Source organism: Mus pahari, chromosome 5 (genome assembly GCF_900095145.1).
Source record: "Mus pahari chromosome 5, PAHARI_EIJ_v1.1, whole genome shotgun sequence".
NCBI lineage: Eukaryota > Metazoa > Chordata > Mammalia > Rodentia > Muridae > Mus > Mus pahari.
Window position 1 is genome coordinate 68,782,894 of NC_034594.1, and position 17,480 is coordinate 68,800,373.

Consider the following 17,480-nt stretch of genomic DNA (forward strand, 5'->3'; position numbering starts at 1 on the left):
TGTTGTGCCAGCCTGGAGACCCATGTTCAATCTCTGGAACCTACATAAAGATAGAAGAAGATAATAACCCTGACTACACGGTTGTCCTCTGACTGCCCCACATACACACACACACACACACACACACACACACACACACACACACACGCGTGCATGCAAAAAGCTAGCAAAATCAAACAAACCAACTGAAACCTTGTTTCTATGGGTTTGAACAGACGTGCAAAGTAGACATACCCTTCACCTGCTTCACACTCCGCAGGGCATACTTCAGGGTTGCCAGTGTGCTGGCCTTCCCCTTGGCCTTCTTGTCTGCAGGGAGGTGGACCTTCAGTTCCCTCAGGGTCCTTATCAGTTCTTTGTGTGCATCAGCTTTGGCAGACTGCTCACTACTGTGGAATTTAAAAGGTGGGGGGTGGGGGGAATCAAATGTGAGCCTTCTAAAAAGAGTGGTGGGGGCAGGGACACCAGCACCCCTGACCTCCCTCAGTGTGGACCAGCACCTTCTCCGTGAAGTTACTAATGAGGTCTATAGACACAGATGCCAATGCTCTTCCAGGAGACCACAGACTGATAAGAATCGCTATTCTCACCCAGAGAGAGAAGCCTTCCAACTAGATCCTTATCCTGGGGTCTGGCTGGACCACATTTAGGAGGGCTGTTGGTCAACCCCTGGTACAGTGGTGTAGGCTTTACCACTCGGTTCTTCCTTCCCTAGCCCAGGCAAAGGGACACGGATGGTATGAAGGACAGAGAAAGAGCCCCTGGAGTCATGAGCATGGGTCAGGAGAACAGATGCGAGCAGAGGGGACTCTTAGGAAGGAATCCCAGTGAGGATAGCGAGCAGAGGAAGACAGGCCCAATAACAAGGAATTGCTGATGTAAACGACTTGTGTCAAGGAGAAGGTATCCAAAGAACGATGGGTCAGGTCCCTGAGACTTCAATGGCCAAGTGCCCACCTGCCTGGGAGGGCGGACTTTGCCCTGAAAACTGATTTAAAAAAATGTCCGTGGATGCACAGATAATCTGTTGCAAAAGGGTGAGAAGGTTCCTGCTGCATACACAGGGATGAGGCAAGGCTGCCTAGGGTACAGCTGGGCAGGAACCGGGTCCCCCAAGAACAACCAGGGTTCAGAAGTACAGTGCTGATATCGTAGTCACACTAACTGGCTGCTCAGACCAAGAGATTCATCAGAGCTAACGGGGTGACATGACTTCCAAATTCAGCCTGAGAGGAAGTCCTGCAACTCCTTGGAAGAGCATGAGGTGGGGTCTGTCTGTGGTGGGCTCCACATCACTGAAAGGGCATGAGGCGGGAGGTATGGTCTGTGGTGGGTCTCACCTGCAGCCACTCGTGGACGGGTTGTGCTCTGCCTCTGTCATCATGAGTCTGAAGGCATCATCAGGGCTGCAAGAGAAGATAGATAAATCATATCTCTGCATGCCTCTTCCCCCGACCAGCCGATAAAACTGACTAGGGATGTCACACCAGAGATTTTTAAGAAAATATTACCATATGCTGGGTGGTGGCTTTGGGACAAAGGACTTGCCTGGAGTGCCTGAGACCTGTAGCATGGTCTCCATGGCTCTCCTCAAAATAAAAGTCAGAGCTGGAGAATCAGCTCAGTGGTGAAGAGCGCCTTCAGAGGACCCAGGTTCGATTCCCAGCACCCACATGGCTGCTTATATCCATCTGTAACTCAGTTCCAGAGGATCCAATGCCTTCTTCTGTCCCCTATGGTCACCAAGTCTGCAAGTGGTGCACCAATATACACACAGGCAAAACACCCATATACTTTAAAGTTAAAATTTAAAAAAGAAAAAATCATGTTAAATCTGAAACATAAGAGCTTCAGATATTAGGAGACTTGAGCACTGAGAGACAGAAATGAAAAGGAATGTTCTGCGACCGGCTGGATGTGTGTGAGCAGACTCCTCCGAGAGCTTACTGGACTGTCTGTTAAGTGGCATCGGATACAAAAATGCAAAGATGACGTGTTATTGTTATTTAGAAGGACAAAGTATAATAAATACCATCTACAGGATTAAGAGGTACTGCTATCCTGCAAGTCCTGGTACTTGCTGCTTGAAGATAGACGACCGACTATTGAGGAAGCCACCAGTGTCCTGCGTGTGAGGGCCTGGTCTGAGGCTGACTTACCTGGGGTGAGTGTTGGAAGATTCCACTAGCATTCGCAGCTCCTTCCCACTGTCGTCGCAGTCACTGCCCTGAGAGTCCCGCCCCGTGGAGCAGTTCTCGTTTCCGCTGGAGCCGCTGCTCATGTCCACGTCTTCCTGGAGCACAGCCTGGGTGGGCTGGGGTGCCCCTGGCTCCTTGGTGGGGCTGGTGGGACTTGGGGAGAAGTCCACGTATCCATTCATGTCGGGCTCTGGCAGAAGCTGGTGGAAGGAGAAGATCGTTTGGGCAAACGTTCAAAGGCACCAGTGAGGCTGCGGCTAGAGATCGATGGTAAAGCACTCGCCTTGTCTGTGTGAGGCCCTCGGTTTGATTCCCAGTATCAGTGGCAGCACAGCTGCCATTTACTGCTGTGTTTATGTGTTCTTGATTCCTGATCTCCTACTGGCCCTGGATCAGGAGGGCAGCTGGCCCGAGAGCCTCAGCTGGGCTATGGAGGTGCTGACAGCTTTGTCAGTGGACAGACAAGGGCACAGACAGCCACCCTACGTGACAGTGGGGAAATATAGTCATGCTAAATGGTAAACCAGGCATGAGACTCCTCATCCTATTATCTCCTCAGGTAACGTTAAGCAGCAGGGCTCAGAAACAACTGAGTCACAACATGGCGTGTGCTGCAGAGAAGCTGGGGACAGCCAGGTCTCCTGTAGAGGTAATGCTGTTGGGTGAGGGGTGAAGAGGCCTTTATGCCATGGAGGAGTGCTGCAGGTACTAGGGGCTCCGTCCAGCACTGCAGAGAGCCTGGCATTGGCATAAGGTGGTGTGAGCGTGAAGGAGACTCAAGCTTAACCTGAGCCCTCAGAGGCCACTGAAGTGCCTAAGCACCAAATTCATGACTTGGTTTACATTTGGCCGGATCCCATGGCTACACTAAATAGAAACTTCAACTTGTGTGCTTAGGGATAGGTGGGCAGAAGGGGCCAACATCCCACCGCTAAGAAGGCTTCCATAGAAATCTGAACCCCATAAACGGTCACAGACTTAGTGGTTAGGAAGGGTGTTCACATCACCAGACAGAAGGCCACAGCTCAAGGATAAGAGACTGTTAGATGTCACTGGGAGGAAAAGGGAGGGCCAGGGATAATATTTCTAGCAGGACCCTGAAAGAAAGCAGATGTCACTTAAGCTGAGTCAGGTCACATTAAGTTTATGCAAACAGCTAAAAGCAGTTAAGGCTGGGCCCGGGAGAGGCAGTTACCACGACCCAAGGTGGTAGGAAAGAAGAAGGAGCGAAAGAAACCCGGACCACAGCAGGCAGAGGAAGAAATGCCTGGCTGCTCTCCCCTCCTGACCTCTACTCTGCCAAGCACATGAGGAAGTTGGAGGACAGGGGACTTGCTGGTCCTTGCTGGGAGGCCAAGTGGCAGCAGTAGTTTCTCTGAGAGTGTCCTAAAAGGCACAAGGAACCACAGGGTTCCTTGCAGTCAGGAAAACACCTGTAGTCAATGGAAGGCTGACACACATAGCCCAGGTCACATTACAACCACCACAAGCGCTGTACGTAGGATTCCATGCTGCTGATGACGTGATGGGGTAGGACCCTCACCCAGGGCCACATAAGGTTGGGTAACAGCCAGCTCCATGCTAGCCTGACTCAGGATGCTCTGGTGGGTCCTGTATCCACGCTAAGCTTAGAGGTCTCTGGGCTGCCGTGGCCCACCATGGCACTGCCTGTCTGCAGCATGTGCTCACCCTTCCCAGGGTGGACAAGGACAGGGATGCTTTCAAGACAGTCCCCCATCCCATTCTTAACTCAATCATGTGAAATAACCAAGGATTTAAAACTGCTCGTCAAACAATGTGGTTTTCTGAAGCCCAGGAAAGCTCCAAGGGTTTCAACTGCTTGCCACCAGTCAAGGTGTAGCAGTGTGGGAACAATAGTGTACCAGAAATGGCACTGGGGGTCTCACACCCTGCCCAGATGTCCCAGGTCCCAAGGAAGAGGATCAAGCACTACAGGTCACCCCCACTTGTGGGACAGTGGGACATCTTCCCAATAGCCATTGAGAAGATGCTAGCAGACAGACTATGGGGCAGAACAGCTTGAGGCCTACACCAAGAAAGTGGCCATATAGGCAGGAAACAAACTAGGTTTCACACATCCATTGAAAACCCTGATGATAGCATCGTAAGGCCCAACAGGATCCTTTATCCAGGAACTCTCCAGGTCTTACCCACTGAGGGATTGACTCCAAGGAGATGAGAGCCACACAGAAGCTAGCCACATTGTTTCTGGGAACATGTTCCTTGTCATGAGGGATGAGGCCTTGTTTGTCCACAATTAACAGACAAAAGTCAAAGTGGGGTCTTCGAGAAGGCTCCAACAAAGAAGCACTACCATCAGCCGTGAGGGAAGACCAACCCAGGACAGGTGGGCAGATGGTACCTACTCCTCCGCATGCACAGAAAGTCTACAGGAGATGGGTTTGACGAAACAGATGACAAAAACTGAGATAATGCCACAGGCCAAGACAAAAACATGACATCAGAACCAAAAAAAAAAAAAAAAAAAAAAGACATATCCGTCAAGAAGGGAGAAATATCTGTCATGGGGGATGTCTGAGAAAGCAACTTTTTGTTGTTGTTGCTGCTTTGGGTAAAATAAAGTCTTTCTATGTAGATAGAAGTTCAATAGTCTTGAACTTGTAATCCTTCTGCCTCAGCTTGCCACATGCTGGGACTACAGAGACTGCAGGTGTGCACACCACACCTGTCTAAGAAGGTGACATTACCTAGGAGTATGAAAGACCAACGGGAAGGTGGCCATTTTCATGCAGGGGAAAAAAAGCCTTGGAACACTGAGATGGGCAGGCTTGACTCTGCCAATCTGTGTACACCCTGGGTACCAGGTTCTACAAACCTAGAAGCCCTGGTTTAAACTATGTTTTCAAGAGTAAAGAAAGCGGTATTGGTATCCATCAAGGAAAAACAAACATGTGACCTACAACGTAGGAAGGGGGCGCCAGGCAGGGGCCCCAGGAGGCACTGCTTACACCCAGCTCTGTGAGGAAGAGGTACACAGGGAAGGGAAGACGCCCCAGATGGGACTTGTTTGCTGTTACAGACAGATGGAGCTCGACAGTATCCCAAGTCCAAATGCAGGAATTGTCCCAGCTAAAGTCAGAGTAAAATGTGCAAGTTCTGACCTTTTTCCTTTCTTTTTTTTTTCAAAGCAGTTTTGAAGTTGTGCCTAATTCAAGGAAAGATGGAAGGGAGACTTCAGGAGAATGCTGAAGCACACAGGCTCCACCGTGGGGCTTCCCACGGCGATACAGGAACTGATACAGGAATTGATGGAGAGACACTCAGACCACCAACACGAGGAAAACGCAAAAGAAGAAGTCTTGTCCACTGGTCACTGAACATTAGCTGGACCCACTGTATGGTGATGGTAAAGGTGGAGGACTGACGGCCTCAGGAGCTTAGGAATGTCACCACGGAGACTCTCTGAAAGGAGCATGTGACCTTTCCTCTTTCTAGGAACCGAGACACAGAAATGTCAAACCCCACACACAAGTCCTGAGCGCTTAGTCTGTGGAACAACAGAACTCAAGCAGTGCCGTAGGTAGAGGGTGGGGCGGGCGTCTCTGTATGATACCGGTATAGTGTGAACATTCTGGCTAGATGCCAGCCTCGACTTCCAAACCAAGCTACTACCTCCACCCGGCCCCACCGCAGTCAACACAGTAGGACAAGTGACTCTGGTGAATATATGTCACTTATACTAGGCCTGTGATCAGAGGACAGACTTTGTCTAAAAAAGAGACTGAAAGCTCTTTGAGGTCTAGCCGTCCCTAGGTCCACCTCTATCTACCCACCCCTTGGTCTAGTCTGTGTATATAGTCTCACTCCACAGACTTTGTGCTGCTATTCCCTCTGGGCCACAGCACTCTTCTTAGACCTTCATCATCCTCTCCCTGTGGGGCTTATGCCTGGATGGTGTTTCTGTTCCTCTCTAGAGAGCAAGAGTTTTGAGTGTTTCCTGCTGGACTCACAGGGCACAGTGCACACTATGGAAGGCACATGCCCGAGACTCTGCACTGAAGAGCACTGTGCACCTGCCAGGAGACAGGGAGCAGAAGGGGTAAGGGTGGGTGTGGGAGGGAATAGCATAGCCTAGGACTCTGCACCACAGATGACTGCGTACCGGCTGGAAGAAGCAGGCTAGCGCAGCCCAGCACTATCTACCCAAGAGTACTGGAAGAACTGGGATAGTGGAGACGGGGACACTGCAGCACACAGTTCTGTGTGCCCACTATGAAAGTGCTATGGGGGGAGTCCTAAACACTAAATCCACAGGGGCACGCCTGCAGACACTGTGCCAGGGATCTCTAGGGTGGCCTTCTAGCAGGCTAGAGAACAGGTGGTACCCTGTTCTCCCAGGCTTGCCTCCTAGAACACAAATGATCATTAAAAAACTAGAACGCATAGGATATGAAAAATCCTTAAAGGATGGGGTAGGCCAGGACTTGTGACTGGCGGGGGAGGATAAGGTGCAGGGGGCCCTCGGTGCACAGCACACTTGATACAGACTTGTCACTTGAGTTCCCTTGGGCTGACTCCAGGTTCAGTGCGGCCACCCAGTCCTCTTGAAGCCCCCAGAGTTGATTACCCCTGATCTCTAGTACTTTAGACCACATCCATCCCCTTACCACAGGCAGATGAGCAGCCATCTTTTTGTCTTAGGCTATGAAGCTGGGGGGGGGGGAAGGGGACAGCAGTGTGAGCCACACATTCTGCCGTATTCCACTGCTTCTTGGCTATGAGATCTTGATGAGTTCCTTAGCCTGCGTGCCATGCTTCCTTACCTTTATGATGGGAATAAAAACTGTCCCTCCCTCTTATTGGCATTTGGGAAGATTAAATGGTCTGATCTGTCTGGACTCCAGTAAATGACAGACAAATACCAGCTTTCAATATTGGGGCTAAATCACGACAGGGGAAACAGGCAGGTCACACAATAATCGGGGTAGGGTGGGGGAGCCAGCTGGTAGCACCTCTCTGGCTTACATGCAAAGGACTAAAATGCACAACCCATTCCACGCAACCCCACCCTGGTGCTACCTGGATAGTCTGTGTTAGGCTCAAATCCTGGGACTCCTAGTTTGTGCCCGGCAATTCCAATCCCTGAGCATCCATGTGAACGGGGTCACTGTTGCCAACAAGTTACTTTGGCAAGGAAGAGAAACTTTTTCACGGAGAGAGTCAGGCAGACATGGCAGAAATGTAAGGCACGAAACTAAGCTAAGTCACTGAAAACCTCATTATTCCAGAAAATGCACTGCTCAGCACAAGTAGCTCTAATGGACTGCCATCTATTTGCCAAGTTGGCAAAAACTGTTGCTGGTCCAAGCAAACTTTGCCTCCTGTACTTATGGTCTAGCGCTCGGTCCCAGCTCTGATGGGTGGGCAGGAGCCCCTGGGAGACAGGGTACAGTCTCAGGGAGGAGTCTGGGGGGGAAAGGGAGAACTTGGTGAGACCCTCCAGGCCTGAGCCCACACGCTCCCATATCCATCCACTAGCCTCTCCCATGGATAGTAGCCAGCCTGAGGGCAGGAGTTAAGCTGGGGTTGTTGACCCGGTCAGGTCACTTGGCCATGTTCGCTCTCCTCAGCCAGACAAAGGAAAAGAGCCCTGGCTGATGAGATCATGGCTCTGGGGTGGGGGAGGGTACCCCAGGCTGGCTGCTGGGAGTTCACAGGGTTGCTCTCTCAGCCTCTGCAGCTAGCTACACTTTCCACAAGAAATGGTTAAAAAACAGCAAACCACAATGACAAAACAGGACCAGGACTGGCAGCACAGCCTGACAAGACTCTGGCTTCCACTGCCAACCAGGGTCAGGCGTAAGGGCCTCTCACCCTCACCGCCTCCTGCTTAAGAGGGAAATGAATACATTTTCTGAGGGAAAAGAATAAGGAACCTATTTCCTTAAGAGAAAAGTAAAGACGCATGCATACATCATAAGATCCCCATTTGGTATACGTCCCTGATCCCTCTGACCAGCCAGCCAGAACAGCCTGCACCCGGCTAGTCACAACCCAGCAAACTCCTGACTGTTTTCCAACTTTATATAACAGCCCCCCCCCCCGACAGCCTGTACCTCGAGTCTGTGAGCCCCATGGTATTTTACAACCTCAAATATTATAACATGTTTTCTACTTCCTGGTAAGAGCCAACTCCCTGGGGCCCGCCTGCTGCAATCCGAAGAAAATGTTTGTCCTGTTAAATAAACAGCCATGCTCTCCATGGTGACGGTTGGGTAAGGGAGGAAAATGTGGCCAGGGCTGTCCAAATAAGGAGGGGAAGGAGGTGTGGGGGCGGGGTGCTGGCTCTCTAGGACTCCCCCACAGGCTCTTCAGTCCTTACCTAAGCTGAGGTACCTAACTGCAATTACTGAGGTACCTAGGTGACAGCTCCTGGTGGCTGAGGTGGGAGGGAACACCTTGAATGCTGGTGAGGCCTAGGAAGTCCAGACCTTTGTCCTCGAGGACCTGAGCTGATTTTATTTGACCAGGTGTTGCAGGGAACAGGCCCCGTTTTTTTCACAAAGCCCAGTGGGCCAAGATAAGTGAGGGCTGGTGAGATGGCTCAGGGGGCAAAGACACTTGCTGCAGAGACGGGACAACCTGAGTCTGAGCCCTAGAACTAAGGCCTTCAACTTGTCCTCTGACCTCTCCACACACATGATACATATACACACAGAAATAAAGTTTTTAAAGTCAATTGTGTGGCCTCTCTCCCTGCTTCTATCTTGCACTAGACTCTAGACTTGCCTACAGTGACCGGCTTGTTAGGATCATACTCCATGAGCAAAAGATTTCACGTGAGGGCCACGTCCCCAGTGGAAGTGCCATGGCTTGGGGACAGGCCAGCAGAGGCTCTCTGCACCAGATTGTTCTCCCAGGAGTCTGGTGCTAAGCAGCTTCCCACAAGCGTTGGGTGAAGAGGGTTCCACAGGGCTGTGGGCTATGCGTTTCTAGTCACTTAACACAGTCATTTTCAAGGGTCACTCCAATATCCTGTGAGGATCTTTCCTCTTTCTCCATGCTCCAGCCATTCACCGGCTCCTCAGAGCTGGAGCTGGTGGTCCACTGAGATTGGAGGAAACTATACCATTATAATAGGCCCCCATACCTCCCAGGGTTTTCTAGGTTTGGAGTTTGAGAGAGAAGCTGTATAAATATCAGGAACCTCTCCTAGTTCATTTAGGCATAGCAGATACGTCTCACACAGGGACGTCATGTGACACCAGCGGGGTTTCACAAACTTCTCACCATCTTAGGCAGGTGCCTGAGAAAAGGGTCCGCAGACACAGAACTCCAAACATGCACGGGGCCAGATCTCAGACTGTCTCAGATGAGGAAACTAGGGCCCAGGGTAAGCCGAGGTACCCAGTAGCTGTCAGCTGGCTGATGCAGGGCTCCCCCATTGCTCAGAACTCCAGCCTCCACAGACAGCCTGAGCTGCACCAGTTATGTACCAATGAATCACACCAAGATGACAGTGACAGATAACTGCAGCCACCCACAGTGCCATTCCATGCCGGCACACTGTACAGCTACCACTAAAATAAAGGAGTCCCTGGCTTTCTTAGATTCCGACAACACACAAAAAGTGATTCTCTCCATATCTTTAAAAAAAAAAAAAGAAACCCGATTTTTCAATTGAAGCCTTGAGGCAGACATTCTAGTTATCACACCAATCCGACCTAGACTCCAGAGAATAAGGCAGAGTGGACATGCTCCCCTTCAGGTCTGCACCTCTGGTAAGCATGTGGACCAAGGAGGTGAAATGGATCCTGAGACTGCCAGGCCCAGTTTTTACAGTGGTACAGCCTGCCAGCCTGTGACTGTGCCTCTCTGAGCTAGGGGTTACACTGGATGATTTCCAGGGAGCCTTCTGGCTCCCTTGTTCCGTATGAATCAGCTTTCCAAACTGGTTCCTTGTGTATGTTACAGAAACCCTGGCAACCAGGGTTCCTGCAGAAGAAGCAGGCCACTGCCCACCTCTTGGTCCATGTCTGTGCTTGGCAGCCAAGGGTGGACTTCTCCCCCCTCCCCTGACACACTCCCAGTCCATCTGGAGACAGGAAATACTGGCGTGGAGGATGACATGGAAGTCAAAGTGGGTGGACAAAGTGGGTTTGTCGCCTCCCTGACATGGAGGCGAGGAGGGGCAGGTGTAGCTTGGCACTGGGTATTTCTCTGTTCAACCCCTTTTCCACTGCTGGGAGTCAGCGCCTACCAGTGGTCCTTCCCCCAGGACCAGACTTGACTCTCTGGACTCATACCAGGAAGCCAGCTCCTCAGGGGATCCTCTGGATCCATCCTAGGAACAGTTTGCACTGACCCTGGCTTCCTCGGACATCACCATGGGAGTCGGCGCGCGCAGTCTGGTGTGGTGATCACTCAATGTCTCTGCGTCCTCGGACAAGATGCCTAACTAATCTCCGCGACCTCAGTGCCTAACCTGAGAAATGGGGGCAGCAGTGTGCACCTGGAAGAGGGTCACCGCGCAGTCCCATCTACACTCTGCCGAGTTGCAGCCCTTTGCACAGTCGGCAACTCCTGGCTCAGGACCCCAGCTCCAGCTGTCCGAGCCGCCGGTTACGTAAGACGACCACGGCCGTCCAGGTCCGCGCCACCGCCCAGCGCCGCGCCACCGCCCAGCGCCGCGCCACTCACCGCTTCGCCGCGTCCACCCGCGCGTCTGTCTCTTGCTCGGCCCGTCACTTGGTGCGCTCGGCCTGCGCCGCAGCCGCCCGGAGCCGCTAGTCCCAGTAGCGCCGCTGCCGCCGCGTCGCCCTCCGCTGTCACATAGTGGAAAACGTGACCGCGCGCACTGAGCCCGCCCCTGCGCGCGCCATTGGTCGGGGCGCCGCCTCATTTGCATACTGGAGGGGCGGAACCTGAAAGTTACGCGCATCAATTGGTGGAGACGCCCGTCGCTCTCTTTACATAAGACGCACATGGAACTCCATGTTCGCCGCCCGGGTTCCTCAATGAAGACGCTGCGCGCTCTTGCGCCCCCCCGCGCCCGGGCGAGTAGGCTCGTCCACTTCCGGCCTGCGGGACTTCCATTCACCTGGCACGGCGGTGGCCCGCTCGTGCAGCCCGGAGTGGCGCGTACCACTGCGACGCGGGGGAATGGTGCTTGGCTGCTGCGCAACTCAAGGCCGGCGGAGACTAGGGCCACCCGCCTATCACCTGCGATGACATGACCAGCCTCGGTAATCCGAAGGACGGAGAAAGCTCTCTGCCGACACCTTTCGCTCACCCAGTCCAGTTCATTCATTTCCTCTCATTCATTCATGGCGAGGCGCAGATAGGGCAGCCTCTCTGGATCTGCTGCTGCGCACCTTCCCAGGACAGCCTGGGTGACCCTAGGACAGGCCCCCAGGCTGACCGTCATCCCAGACGTGCCAAAGCACAAAACTCCCACTTAGCCTTTCTTGTTTCTGAAACTGCGTGTTGCTACCTAGTGTTGATTTAGGAAATAAGGTCATGATTGCTGAGCAGAGATACAAAGGAAAGAAGTGATTTCTTCCTGCCCTCAATCACATAGAGAGAGAAGAATGACGTTCTACAGGGAAGCTTAACCAAATGCGGTGGTGTAGTTTATTAACCCTACAGGATCTATGGAAGCGGGGTACTTGAGGATGGGTAGATGATATGCATCTGGAACATCAGGGCTTTTCTGAAGTGGAAACTACAGACACTAGCTAGTCAGGGGAGGGAACTCCCCCAGGGATAGGACAGCCCTGCCCCTGTGGAACCTTGGTTGAGGCTATTTGGTTCTTTCAAGAGCACTGTCTGGAAGCCTACTAAGCGTTCAGACTCCTGTCCAAAGGGTCAAAGGAGGGAGTAGAACTTTCCCTGGAACTGGTTTGAGGCTGAAGAAGTACCTGTCTGACAGAGAACAACTTAAAGACTCATGCAGGGTGTGATGGAGAAGGCAAGCTTGTCATGTCTCTGAAGGGTGGAAAGGTCACTTGTCATTGCCCAGGAACCTGAAACCTAGTAACATCCACTACTCTGAATCTTTCCCTGGGGTGTCCTAGGAACCAGGAAGGGAAAGGAGGCAAAACATTATCAACAGAAGTCTGAGAACAAACTGAGCTGCTGGTGTATACAGCCGGCTAACCCACATTCAAGAATTCCTGTGTGGGAGCCACTTCTTTCTATCTGCCATGCAGGACAGGCATGCAATTCCTCAGATGCAGACGGGGGCAGAGCCTAAGTTCATTTCAGCAGCCCTTTCCAAAGGAGCCCCGGGGAAGCCAGATGTTGACTCACACTCCAGGGGGCAGGGCAGCAACTCTGGTTCCTCTCACACTGACACTTCACCACACTCCCCAACACACACAAACCCTGAGCAGAGCTGGGCTAAGCTGCACCCTGCACACACCCAAAGAGCCTTTTGTTTCCTCGCTTACATTGACGTCAATGGTGGCTACATTGTTCTGGAAACAAGAGTACACAGCTCATCCACCTGGCAGAGTCTCCTTCATGCTCAGCTTTTTCTTGTCTTGCTCCACATTTGGCCTGCAATGTAATGTCACAGTTCCTCCCTAAATTTAGCCTTTTCTATTTCCACCAGTAAATCTAGAAAGACATAGTAATCAATTCTTTTGGAAACTCAATACTGTGGGAACTCTAGAACTCTTTGGAATCTAATTTGTCTCTGGTTTCTCACTCGGTTGGATTCTACTTTCATGTTGCTGGAAAATTTCATATATTCCACAAATATTTGCTAACACCTGAAGTTGGAGAGAAATGTAAAAATAAATCTTCCTCTTCCTCTTCCTCTTCCTCCTCCTCCTCCTCCTCCTCCTCCTCCTCCTCCTCCTCTTCTTCTTCTTCTTCTTCTTCTTCTTCTTCTTCTTCTTCTTCTTCTTCTTCTTCTTCTTCTTCTTCTTCTTCTTCAACAGTGTCTAACCCTGTATCCCACACTGGCTTGAGTTATAGATTGTTGTGAGTTGCCATATGGGTGCTGGAAACCAAAACCTGAATCCTCTGTAAAGGCAATATGCATTTTTAAGTGCTAAACTATCTCTTCGGCCCTGAAGACTCAGTTTTAAAAGAAGCCCCCTCCCAGACTAAAACGATTTGCTGCCATGCTATGCAAGAAGAGACTGAAGCATCAACTTTCCGGGTTATAAGGACAGCCAATGGCTTGACTGAGATAAGAGTTGTCTTTTGGTGGGGGATGGGTGGTCATGTGGATGACAGTCCTCAGAGTTGGTTCTGTAGATCAAGCTTTGGGAACTTGGGAATTGAGTTGTGGATCAAGGTTTTCTGAGACTCTTTCCAGGGTTTTGTGGCCACTCATATCTCTCACAATTTTGAAGGAGCCCACAGGAAGACATTCTGTCACAAGACATCTGTGTCCAAAGTGATGCACTACCTATGAGGTGCTCCCCATGTCTTGAGTGCCCCTCATGTCTGATATAACACCCAATGTCTGAGGCAATGCCCTGTATCATTTACTTTTATTTTCTTAAAATGTTTGTGTATATGTATATTTTGACTGCATGTATATCTGTACACCATGTATGTGTCTGGTTCCCTCAGAGGTTCTACAACCTCCAAAAATGACACTAACAGCCAAGGGCTAAGTGCTCTGACATCAGAGCCGGTGGGAAAAATATCACATTCAAACTATAAAATGCCCCATGTCTGAAATGATTGACCCTTGGACCTGGAGTAGTCTCCACATCCCAGGTGATCCTCCATACTCAAGGTGAAATCCTGCTATAATTTGGTTATGGAATGTCTTCAAACACCTGTACATTAAAGAATAGGTTACCAACATGCTGTGGCTGGGAAGTGGTGAGACCTTGGAGGATTGGGTCCTCAGAGGAGGTTTTAGGTGATTGGAGAAATGCCCTTAAAGGGACTATGAAACAGCTCCCTCTCATTTCAGTCATGAAGTCAACTATTTCCCACATGCTGGTACAGTGATCACTTGCCCTTGCTATAGGCCAAAAAGTAACAGTGATAATCAGTTATGAACTGAAGCCTTCAGAACTATGGCCCCAAATAAACTTTTTCTCCATATAAACCAACTGCCTGTGTATTTGTATTCAAATACATTTTGTGTTCAAAGTGACACCACAGCTAAGGTGAATGGCACACCTGAGGTGACCTGCATGCATGTCTGAGGTGATCCTCTATATCTGAGGTGATTCTCCATATTTGAGGTGATCTTCCGTGTCTGAGGTGACCTTTATGGTAATCTTCCATGGCTGAGGTGATCCTCCATGACTGAGGTGATCCTTTATGACTGAGGTGATTCCCCCATGTCTAAGGTGATCATATCTGAGGTGATCCTCCATGTCTGAGGTGATCCTCCATGTCTGAGGTGATCCTCCATGTCTATGTCGAAGCTCTATATCTGAGGCGATCCTCCATGTCTGAAGTGATCCTCCATGTCTGAGGTGATCCTCCATGCCTATGATAATCTTTCATGTTTAAGGTGATCCTCCATGTCTGAGGTGATTTCATTGTTTGTTATCCTCATGTTTGAAGTGATCCCCATACATGAGAATCTTCTTCCCTCACAAGGAAAAAGGCTTTCCTATTAGTCAGGGGCTGATCTCACTGTTCTTCTAAGCCATAGGTTTCTCCTAGAAGTCCTTCCTGTTCCTCCTCTACTCATGTGTCCCCAAGAAAGTCACCTCAGTCTCCTTCCACCATTGTTAGTGGCACTGAATGACAGCTTCCCTGCTCTTCTCCCCTCCCCCTAACATAGATGTGCTGGAGTGGCATCAGGAATGGAGGCCTTTCATGCCCTGAGGAAAATCAAAGCTAGTCACCAACAGGGCACTTGACCCTGGGTGATACAAAAGAAAGCAGGAGGCTGAGGCTGGAGATTCATGTTCATGGATGGCTGTGGCCATTAGGGACCTGCCTTGACTGCACAAAGCTGTGATTGCCCCATGCTCAAAGGAGTTGTGCTTGGCACTACCGTGTCGTCTCTTACTTAATCCTCACAGCTGTATGAGGTGTATGCTTATTCCCAATGCTCCTCCGCACAAGACATTCCCAAGTCTCAATGTGGCAGGAATCATGCCTCCGATGACCTTTGTCTGCTGCATGAGCTCATGATCACCCTCGCCGCTCCACCCTACAGAGCCTGGGAAAGGAAAAGACACAGGTTATGTATGAGCAAAGTCCAAGCTCCAACGGTCTGCCTCTGGAATATTCTCCCCGGCAGGAAGCTCATTGTGATGTGGCTGGCAAAGTGTGCCATGGATTTTTCTGATTTCCTTCTAAACCTATAAAGGCTGGAGAGAAGGCTTCCTTGTGGGTTACTACCCCTGACTCATCCCTCTAGCTCTGTCAGGCTGCCATGAATCTTCTAGCAGGACAAGCTCCAGGGTCACTGTGAGCCTTGCCTGGTTACCTGCCTACAAGCCTACCCTTTAGTGAGGTCTTCCCAAGCCTGCTGAGTACCGTGTGGTTTGGGGGTTGTCATCTCCTGCTGACTTCTTAAAGCCTAACATGTAAAAACACCACTCACTGTTCCCAGACCAAGGCTTGTAGAAAATAACAAACGGGCCTCACTGAGCTGCCCTCAAAAGGACTCCAAGATGAAACACTGGAAACTAGACAAACTTCTGTAAGTACCCTCTTAGCCAAGATCTCAGTCTGGAATTGAACCTTTTACCATGTACAACTGAGCTGTTTTCAACACTGCGATGAGAGGCTACTTTGTGAAGAAAAGAAGCTTATGTAACCCACAGATTTGGAGACAGAAAGTCCAAGGTCAGGTGGCCCTTGGATTATGGCTTTGGTGAGAACCTAGTCTTGGACGGCACTGTAGCAGAAGCACACCCAAGAAGGAGAGATTACATCACCAGAAATAAAGACAGGGAGACAATAAAAGGCCATGGCCCTTACTCCAGAACTAACCAAATATGTCCCATGCCCTCTACCTTGATCCTCAGCAGCCTCAATGATCTAAGGAACTCCCACTGTCCCCACCTCTTAAAAGGTGCTCAGCACGTCCAGATGTCACCACTCTGAGGACCGGGCTCCCGAGGCATGGAACTTTGAGGGACGAGTCCCACTGTAAGACACAAAGCATATCCCAAGCACACCTGTCCCTATGGGACCATAGTCACCAGGGATCATTAAACTATGTCTTGCCAGTCAAATCTGGCTCAAGGCCAGCTTTGGCCTAGCCTGTGAGTTAAAGGGAAAGGGGAGAGGGAAGAAAGGTTTTCTGATCCCTGCTAATAACCTAGTCGTGGGTAGCACTTCAGTTATTAGACTTTTAACCTCTAGACAGCTGTAATGGGGTGGGGCACAGAGGGTACGAGGCACTGGGCAATGCTCGGTGAGAGTGGTGACAATGGCAATGACAGTGAAGAAGGTGGCTTGTGTTTGATGCTGGACCTGGACAAATGGGAAAGGAAAGGGCTTTGGACAGTGAATCTCCCATTTAAGACAAATTTTGAAAACCTTGGGGCTCTAAGGCAGCTTAGGAAATTTTAATCTCCTATAGTACTGGGTAGATTATTGAAAAAATCAGACCTAGAACTAGGGGCCTGGAATCAGAGACCCAAATCCCAGCCTTGACATGCATCCAGTGTTCAAATGTGACCCTGACCCTGTGATATAGACCGTGTAGGTAGGTGGGCTAAGAATCTCACCCCTTCAAGTCTCCTGAAGCCTCAATGCAACAGGAACCATTACTTCCCCAGGGGACTCTGCTCTTGCCAGATCCCTCCTGTGGGTCAGGTGCCTGCTGGGTGGTATTTGGTTTAAGCCTCTAACCTTCCCTCACCTCTCAGGTTACAGGCCTCCAGCCAGGGGCAGTTCAGAGCCTGCCAGAGCTTAAGCTCACTCTGGCAGGAGCTAGTCCAGTAGCCACATAGCTGCAGAGCTGGCTGTCGACTTGCTGCGAGGCCCTGCAGGCACATGTAGGATAATGGATCTTCACTGAGCCATGGGGGATGGAGAGCAGGGCTCAACCTGCATTCCATTCGGTTCTCCTCTGTGATGTGGAGTGTGCTGTCTGCAGTGTCTGGAGAGGCACCAGGAACTAATTCCACTCAACTCTGATATCGATACCAATAGAGTGGTAGTGAATGTTTAACAACTTGGTTTGCTAAAGAGGGGGTGGGGGTGGGGAGCAGAAAAAGAAAGCCAAAGCGTTACAGCATGTACCTATTTCTATGATGAAAGAGGGAGGGAGGGAGGGAGGGAGGGAGGGAGGGAAGAGGGAAGGGAGAGAGAGAGAGAGAGAGAGAGAGAGAGAGAGAGAGAGAGAGAGAG

At 50.7% G+C, this 17,480-nt stretch overlaps 1 protein-coding gene across 3 annotated transcripts in view; it reads right to left on the reverse strand.

Moving 5' to 3' along the window:
• The window catches only part of Per2 (period circadian regulator 2), a 42,808-nt gene extending 31,778 nt beyond the window's left edge, over positions 1-11,030 (reverse strand). Inside the window, exons 1-4 of one of the 3 annotated variants that reach the window (XM_021197958.1) lie at positions 10,881-11,030; positions 2,160-2,398; positions 1,341-1,406; positions 235-389 (exon numbers count right to left, since the gene is read on the reverse strand). In XM_021197958.1, coding sequence (XP_021053617.1) covers positions 235-389; positions 1,341-1,406; positions 2,160-2,380 — 442 coding nt within the window. In that variant the 5' untranslated portion in view covers positions 2,381-2,398; positions 10,881-11,030. Of the gene's footprint in view, positions 1-234; positions 390-1,340; positions 1,407-2,159; positions 2,399-7,259; positions 7,342-10,880 lie in introns of those variants that run through there. The other 2 variants (XM_029538982.1, XM_029538981.1) reach the window with 2 other exon arrangements.
• Between the last annotated feature and the right edge of the window lie 6,450 nt (positions 11,031-17,480).